Source organism: Ursus arctos, unplaced genomic scaffold, assembly GCF_023065955.2.
Source record: "Ursus arctos isolate Adak ecotype North America unplaced genomic scaffold, UrsArc2.0 scaffold_12, whole genome shotgun sequence".
NCBI lineage: Eukaryota > Metazoa > Chordata > Mammalia > Carnivora > Ursidae > Ursus > Ursus arctos.
In genome coordinates, this window is record NW_026622786.1 from 1,873,928 (window position 1) to 1,882,735 (window position 8,808).

General features: G+C 47.8%; 1 protein-coding gene and 1 non-coding gene across 8 annotated transcripts in view; both read right to left on the reverse strand.

Annotated features, from left to right (window-relative positions):
* The window catches only part of TUFT1 (tuftelin 1), a 44,721-nt gene extending 37,105 nt beyond the window's left edge, over positions 1-7,616 (reverse strand). For 3 of the 7 annotated variants that reach the window (XM_057310271.1, XM_057310274.1, XM_057310270.1), the window contains exon 1: positions 7,474-7,616. In XM_057310271.1, the coding sequence (XP_057166254.1) occupies positions 7,474-7,533 (60 nt within the window). In that variant the 5' untranslated portion in view covers positions 7,534-7,616. Of the gene's footprint in view, positions 1-6,507; positions 6,574-7,473 lie in introns of all 7 variants that reach the window. The other 4 variants (XM_057310273.1, XM_057310276.1, XM_057310272.1 and 1 more) reach the window with 3 other exon arrangements.
* On the reverse strand, positions 4,409-4,511 carry LOC113246233 (U6 spliceosomal RNA). Its single transcript, XR_003312918.2, has one exon. It is a non-coding gene; the product is annotated as a U6 spliceosomal RNA (small nuclear RNA).
* Positions 7,617-8,808: the final 1,192 nt, after the last annotated feature.

Below are 8,808 nucleotides of genomic sequence, written 5' to 3' on the forward strand. Positions count from 1 at the left end.
CCCCACAGATTAGCCAACGACACAGGTGTCTGCTTTTTGTCTGGCTACCTGCCCAGAGGCATGGGCTGGACAAGCACTCTGCAGAGGGCTGACAGGGGTGATGGGGAGGTGAAATGAGAAAAAGGATTTAAGGTGGCACCCTAAATGGGGCAGCCTTTCTCATCACCTGGAGACCTGCTGCAGGGAACCGACAGGGCAGAAGAGGCCTAACAGGGAGTGTGTACAAGAAGGGCAGTGGGCTCCTGAATGCTCCATGTGAAGGAGACACCTTTAGCTGAGCCAGTCGCTCTCCAGGAAAACTGCCAGGTGCCCAGCCAGCCTGGGATGGAGGGGCAGTTCCCCCTCCTCTCTCTTGTCATTTTGTCATTCTTCGCTTTTGGCCCTCCAGATCCTAGAAGATCATTTCCTTTTTCTTCCGTCATCTACCCATCCCATCATACCCTGTATTTTCTTCTCTTCTTCCTGCCCCTGCTGGCCAGGCTTAAATCTAGGCCACCAGCCTCCCTGGCACATACCTATTCCCCTAATGAGACCTCCCCACCCCTAAGAAACAAAAGTATTTCACAAGACTCTGCATTGTGACCCAAAGAGGCATGTACCACAATTACCGGCAGGCGGGGAAGCTCGTCTCACCTGCTCTGAGCACATGTGTCTGGAACCGAAACCATCTGGGTGAACACCCCATCCCCCACCCCCGAAAAATATGGCCAATGCTGGCGCCAAATGCCAGGTGACTGGGTAAGCTTCCTCACACAGATCCTCTTGCAGAGCTCAGGATTCCCCAAATTCCTGGCAGGACTGGAGACATCAGCTGTAGTTCTTTAGAAAGTAAGACTCTGGCAATGAATGGGGGAGAAGAATGGTGTGAGGAGGAATTTACGGGCTGAGCTGGGGACAGGTGTTCTGAGTGGAAGGAACGGGCAGTCACCAAACTTGAAAGGTTCCTCTGCCCAGGAGTTTCTTCCCCATCCCGGTGTCACAGAGCCAGGGCTCTCACCATTTTAGAATTCATTTACTCCTTTGGAGTAAGTAGAATGACGCTAGAGGAATTCTCTTTCAAAATGCAAATATTCTGACCCACCAATTCCATTCCTAGGTATGTCTCTCCAAAAGAAATTAAAATATATGTCCATATAAAAACTTGTAAGTAAATGTTCATAGCAGCATTATTCATAATAGATAAAAAGTAGAAACTACCCAAATGTCCACCAACACTTATCCATGATGAACATATGTGATGATATATCCATACAATGGAATATCATTCAGCTTTAAAAAAGAATGACGTACAGGGGACGCCTGGGTGGCTCAGTCACTTAAGCGTCTGCCTTCGGCTCAGGTCATGATCCCAGAGTACTGGGAACAAGACCCACGTCATCCCTCAGTCCAGGTCAGTCCATCTGTCCATCCTCCCTGCTCAGCAGGGAGCCTGATTATACCTCTCCCTCTACCCTTGCCCTTCCCCTTCCATTTGTGCTCTCTCATTCTCTCTCAAATAAATAAAATCTTAAAAAAATAAAATAAAATGGAATGAAGTATTGATTCATGTTACAACGTGGATCAACCATAAAAACAACATCATGCTAATTGAAAGAAGCCAGTCACAAAGGATCACACATTCTATGACCATATTTACATAAATACCTGGAATAGAAAATCTCGGAGAAAGAAAATAGACTCGTGGTTGTCTAGGGCTGGGGCAGGGGAGTGCGCTAAGAGAAAATGGGGAGTGACTGCTAATGGATAAGGATTCCTTTATGGCTAGAGAAAATGTTCTAAAACTGATTGTGTTGATGACTGTACAACTCAGTGACTACACTAGAAGCCACTGAATTATACATTTTAAATGGGTTATTCATGCAGTCTATGAAGTATAGCTCATTAAAGTAGTTATAGAAAAATTAGGCCCATAGCAAACCTTCAAAAAATCATAGCTTTAGTTTAAAAAAATTTTTTTTATTTTTTTAAAGATTTTATTTATTTATTTGAGAGAGAGAGAGAGTGAGATTGCACGCGCAAGTGGGGTGGGGCAGGGAGAGGGAGAAGCAGACTCCCCACTGAGCCGGGAGCCCGACTTGGGACTCGATCCCAGGACCCAGGGGTCATAAACTAAGCCAAAGCAGATGCTTAACTGAGTGAGCCACCCCCTTGCCACTGCCGCCAAAAAAAATTTTTTAAAGGAATGGAGCTCAAGAAAGACTTGGTATTAAACTAATTCAGCTTCTGAGATCCTAAAGGAATAACACTTGTTCCAGGGTAAAGACAAATGTTCTAGCTGTAACTGATGAAAAAATTCCAAATCCACCCAGGCGTTGTTGAAACTCTCCGGCCAAGACTGATCAAGACAAAAAAAATTAGAGGGATGCCTGGGTGGCTCAGTTGGTTAAGCATCTGCCCTCAGCTCAGGTCATGATCTCAGGGTCCTGGGATGGAGCCCCGCATCCGGCTCCCTGCTCAGCGAGGAGCCTGCTTCTCCCATTCCCTCTACCCTCCCCCTCCCACCATTCCTTGTGTTCTCTCTCTCTCAAATAAATAAAATCTTACAAAGACAGAATAATTGGAGATGAAAAAAATGTAAATATTCTGAGGAAGGGTAACGCTGATAGATTACTTAAAGGGAATCATCTTACCAAAGAGCCCAGAGCATCATGGGACATCAGCTGCCTAGACCATGAGTCAGAAAAAGGAGGAAGAGGAAAGGCGCCTAGAGCAGGATACTAAAATATGAACCCTGACCATCACTCCTCTAAGACCAGTCCCGGCTGAGATGGTGCTAGCAAAGGTTACTCTGGGCCTACTACAGGCCCCTCCACTGGCAGAGGCAAGGGGAAAGGAACAGATAAGCATCAACATGAACAAAGTGAGAAGGAGGAAACCTTGACCAGACCAGAGAGCTCCCAGACTCTTCCTCCATCCCTTGGGCAGGGGTCTCACGAGAGGCTAAAACAGTCTCATCTAAGCCAGTAAGCACAGCAAACAGAAAATAACAGCTAGCACTGAGCACCTACTATATTCCAGGCACTGTGCTTAATGTTTCACATACACTATTTTATTTAATTCTCACAACAACATTAGAAGGGTGCAATTATAATCCCTGTTTTACAGATGAGGAAACTAAGATGGAAAAGATTAAGTAATTTAATGAAATGATCTTAGGCAAAGCAAACATCAAAGCCTTGACTACAGCCCCACTGTAAGGTCAGATTCCCAGGACCAGGCTCTTAACCACAATGCTATTAACAGAACTCATAGTTTAGTCAAAAATTGTGATGTAAATATACTAGGAGGATGGGAGAAGGGAAAGAGAGTATGTAAGGGGTGGGAGTATAAACTTTCCTATAATTCCTACAGCAGGAAGTCAACAGATGTCTAAAACTGATAAACTAAGAAGTATCGCTCTAAGCATATTACTTAGAAACATGGGGGTAAATACCAGACAAAAGTGCTAAGAGTTGAATGTGGTCTCTCCCATGGGGCAGGGCTTGCAGTAGGAAACTGCTTGCTAGTTTCTTTTAAAAAGTCTTTAGATAATATTAATCTTTTAAAAAATCAGGCACATATGTTCCTTTGATTGAAAAATGATTTATAAAGAAAAAAAGAGGGGCACCTGGGTGGCCCAGTCAATTAAGCATTTGACTTCAGCTCAGGTCATGATCTCAGGGTCCTGGGATCCAGCCCCATGTCAGGCTCTGCACCGAGCATGGAGTCTGCTTGGGATTCTCTCTCTCCCTCTGCCTCCACTTGTACTCTCTCTCTCTCTCAAAATAAATAAATAAAATCTGAAAGAAAGAAAGAGAGGGAGGGAGGGAGGAAGGGAGAAAGAGGAGTGCCTGGCTGGCTCAGTCAGTGGAACATGCAACTCTTGATCTCAGGGTCGTGAGTTCAAGCCCACGTTGGGTGTGGAGACCACTTAATTAAAAAAAAAAAAAATTTTTTTTTTAAGAAAAAGAAAGAGATCATTCAAACCAAAGTCTAATAGAGTGAACTTCTGTTGCTTTTGCCACACAGCTTCCATCTTCCTCTACCGGTAACAGCACTTGGGTTTTGCTTTGCATAATCTCCCTCCTTTACAGGATAATCTGGTGAGCCTGTCCATCAAGGAACCCCACATTGCCCTGCCCAAGGTGGTTGAGGGGCCAATGACACCCTCTCCCTGGAGTCTCGGGCAGAATAGCAAAAACACCTGGAACCAATACACCCAGATGTAGAAACCCTCCATTACTTCCTTCCACTTAGCCAGATCCAAGACTCTCCCGGTTCACACTTTATTTAATTGAAGTCCAGCTGACACCATGTTACATTAGTCTCAGGTGTACCACATAGTGATCTGACAACTCCATCGCTATGCTGTGCTCGGCACAAGTGTAGCTACCATCTGTCACCACACACTGCTATTGTAATACCACTGAAAACCAGGGAACACTTCATGACTGCGTGTCACCCTTGCACAGGGACCATGCCAATCTTCTCCATATCGGTTCAATTTTAGTACATGTGCTGCCAATGTGAACAGCCTTGGTTCGCATTTTTTAAGCTTTCCCTTAAACTCTGTGACTGCCCATTTCCTTCTAATAAATTCCTCTTCTGCTTACGTTAGCTAGAGTCCCTCTCTGCTGCTTATAACCAAAGGAACTTAATGGGAATGTTTAATAAAAATGTCTGAGGTTTGTTTGTGCTTCTATAACTTACTACAGTGGCTTGCAAACTCCTCTGACCTAAAAAAAATTTTACCTCAAGATCTAGTAAACACACACTCACACACAATATGTATAAATACATATAACTGAAACAAAACTTTTGCTAAAAATGTCCACCCTAACACTCTGATAGCACTAATTCTTTTTCTTTTATTTTGAAGATTTTTGTTTAGAGCAGTTTTAGATTTACACCAAAATCGACAGGAAGGCCCAGAGAGTTCTCATATACTCCCTGCCCCCACACAGGTATGGCTTCCTCCATCACCCATCTCACTCACCAGAATGGCACGTTTGTTACCAAGAATGAAGGTACACATCACCATCACCAAAGCGCACGGTTCCCCTTGGGGCTCACTCAAGTAAAGTGAATAACGTACATTCTGTGGGTTAGGACGAAAAGAAAAAAATCCTCTGCGGTCGACTCCTCTCCCCTCTACCCTCAAAACTCCTGGCAACCACTGATCTCTTTGTTGTCTCCACATGTCTGCCTAGTCTAGAATGTCATGTAATCGGAATCCGTTTCTTTTCTAATGCTAGGGTTCTAACCCACTAAGTTGACTTCAGACCCACTAGTAGTGATGATCTGCAGTATGAAAAATATTGGCTCACCACACCTGCTGCATCTGCCACCAACAATAAAAATAATCCAGAGAGGTATTAGCCATATTACCATGTCCATGTGTGAGGCACCAACGCACATGGCCTGGTTAGTAGGGAAACACCAACAGAGTCCCAGGGTCCTCACTCCCACTAGGACACACCAGCTGGTTAAATTGCCCGCACTGCTGACACTAAGGAGAAACATCTGTTCATTTACATATTCATTCACTCACTCTGAGCATGTGCTGAGCACTCACTAGATGGTGTGAAGATACTACAGCTTCCTGGGGACTGTCCAGAGCCATAAATTCTATCTTCAGGCTGGCTCAGAGGAGAGGAATCCGGAGACAAAGCCTATCTCCTGCCTGATTGATTGTTTACCATCTCCTCCCCTTCTTAACAGCTCAGGAATGTCTCCAAGAACAGATTCCAGCAATGCTTACTTCATTCACAGCTTTGAAGTAAAATACCTCTAAAGTCCAACCTACAAAGAAGGAATAAAGGGAATTTCTATCTCCTCTTGTTCTAGAGATCTCTGATTAGCTTCAAACTAATCCATGGCTGGACTGACTGAATTCGTTGCTCACTATTTTCCTACTGACTCTCCCCCACGAGGCAAGCAACAAAATATCAAGGGACAGAAGAGTGTGTCAAACCATTCTCAACAGTACCCATACACTGGTCTTAAGACCTTTCCGAATCTTTTGTACAGCGAACAAAAAGAAGCCCAACACCCTTCTCCTTTATTTTCCTCACACCCTTTTCCCTGCCTCAACCATTCCAAAACAGTGAGTAAGAGCACACAGTAGGTCTTAGCGCTGACATAAGAGAGGATGGATTTCTTTATCTTCAGAATTGCATTGCTGGGGGAGTGGCCGGTTGGGCAGTAGCAAGAGCTGTAATGTGGGCAGAAACACTTATAGACTGGACAGAAATGGAGAGGGGACTGTGAAAAGAATTAAGTGATCATCTGTACTCTAAACCTGAAATGAGAAACTATTCTACGAGTTACTTTGAGTTATTTTGAAGAGCCATAATCCCAGTGCAGCTGGGTTAGTTCCCCCAGGGGACATGCTGAGACTGGAACCCAGGACCGAAATCAGGTACAGAGTGGAGGGAGGGGAAATGCAGGGATACAAACTCCCCATCACCTTGGCTCCCATTTCCCTCTCACCCACAATAGCTTGAAAATAGATGAAACAGTACACACCCATTCTGGGTCAAGTTCCCCAGCAAAGGCTAGTAACATTCAGCCACAAGTCACCTTCCTCTGCCTCTGGAGAGGAAAAATCATATGGTCACCTGGGGTGGGGAGAACAACAAGGACAGGCAGCCAGGGAGTGAAGGGAGCAAGACAGATGTGTTAGCGCTGGAGAACGCCCCTCTTTCCCCCACCCTCCCTTCGTCCGGAAGCTCTCGCGTGGGTCACTTCTCTTGCCTAGGTTCTGGCATCTCCTTCATTCACTTGCCTGGAGCTTGGTAGCTGGACCCGGAAACAAAGTGAACAAACCGTCCCAGGAAGCTACCGGTTGGCTGATGGGGGAAGGGGAACCAGGAGAACTGCAAGGGGAAGGAGAAATCCGAGCAGAGATGTGACCCCCAGGCGGACAGCCCTACCCCTCCCACCGAAAGGTGGAGTTCCTGGCCAATCTCGGCGTACCTGGAGTCCTACCGTCCAAGACCCAGGATTTCACTTTACCCTTTGTCTACTTACCGACCACGCAAGGTACCAATAAGTTCTTTGAAGGGCCTCTGAGACCACTAGGACCCACAGAAAAGCCTAATCTCCCCCGTCGGAGACCCAAAGTACAAAGAGCGCAGAGATCCCGTTCCAGGAGCTCATTTCTCCTATGACCCTATCTACTGCTCACAGGACGCCTAAAGAGCGCGGACCGGATACGCGCTCGGGGTCCCGGGCAGGAGCTGCAGTGTCCTCCCAGAGGGCAGGGATGCCCCGAGTCCCCAAGCCTCCGAACAGCCTTCCTGCCGCGACTCCCCAGCACCCCCACTGCTGGCCACGCCGCGGTAGAAAAAGAGAAAGAGAAGCGCCGCCAGGAGCGGACGGCACCAAGCCGGCCCCAGGTGATGTCAGCGAACTCGGCGCTGGGCACGGGAGGGACGGAACTGGAAACCGAGAATACGGGGCGGGGAAGGCGGTGCGGCCACTCTCTCTTACCGCAGTCTGCCCCTCCGGGTGCACGTCCACCAAGGTACACCAGTTCCGCGTCCCGTTCATCTTACTCCCGCCGGGGGTCGCAGCGCGGACGCCCAACCTCCGGCCCGAGGTCCGGCGCTTACTAAGCAGGCGCGCGCGGAACTGCCCCCTTGTATAGGCGCGGCGGAGGCGGGGACTGCTGATTGGACACGCCCCAAAGGTGTCGTTCGCCAATGTGAGCGGAAGAGAGGGGTGGGCGTGACCGAGAAGCATCAGGGCACGCCCATCTGCGCTGGCTCAGATTTACAAAAAGGTGGGGCTCGGAGCTACCTGAGGCTGCTTAACAGAAAATTTGTCCACTGTGTGTGTTTGTGTCTCAGACATTCTTCGTTAATCTTGCTGTTCCTTCTTTTCAACTCCAAGGTCAGTGTTGGTGAAAGACAATCACCCTGCCTGCCCCTTAGAGGACTGAGTTGGAAAAGCGCTTCCATCCATTCTCTCCCTATATATAGGCCACCTTTGTGGAGCTGAGCATGTAGAAACGCAGGCACCAGAGGCCAACTCACTCAGACTGGCCTAAGCCAGTCTGGCAGGTGCCCTGCCCTGGCAGGAGGCCCAGGCCAAAGTCAAAGCCAGCTTGACTCTGGGTGGGGCTTGTTTTGTAGAAGCTATTACACCAAAGCTGCCCTTATATGGTTGGGAGAGGCGGGACACGTTGCCTTAAAAGGATTTTGCGTTCTTGAGAAAGGATGAGCCTCAACTTCTCCAATGGCATCCGCTCCCCAAGCCCAGAGTATCATTTTTTTTAAAGATTTTATTTATTTATTTGACAGAGATAGAGACAGCCAGCGAGAGAGGGAACTCAAGCAGGGGGAGTGGGAGAGGAAGAAGCAGGCTCATAGCGGAGGAGCCTGATGTGGGGCTCGATCCCAGATCGCCGGGATCACGCCCTGAACCGAAGGCAGACGCTTAACCACTGTGCCACCCAGGCGCCCCCAGGGTATCATTTTAAGGGCCCACAGGAGAGGATGGCCAAGGATGGAGTCTCTTCCAGCCCAGCTTTTCTCTGCAGGCTGGCTGCTCCACTGGGCTGTGGTCCAGGTGGAAAGCAGGCTGGAGGTCTGACCCACTCTGGAGTGGGCAGTGCCCCTGAATCTGGCAATAGGCCCTGATGAACATCTAGCTCCCTCTTCCAGGCAGCACAAGAGCAGAAATGACAGAAATTTTGCTACCTCCCAGGTAGGGACTGGGTCCTGTACCAGATGGGAATGAATGTCTTTGTACATGGGAGGTGAATGCTGGGGATATCCCTGTGCCCCAAGGGAATAAAACCCAGTTTTGGTCTGTCTCCTTTAA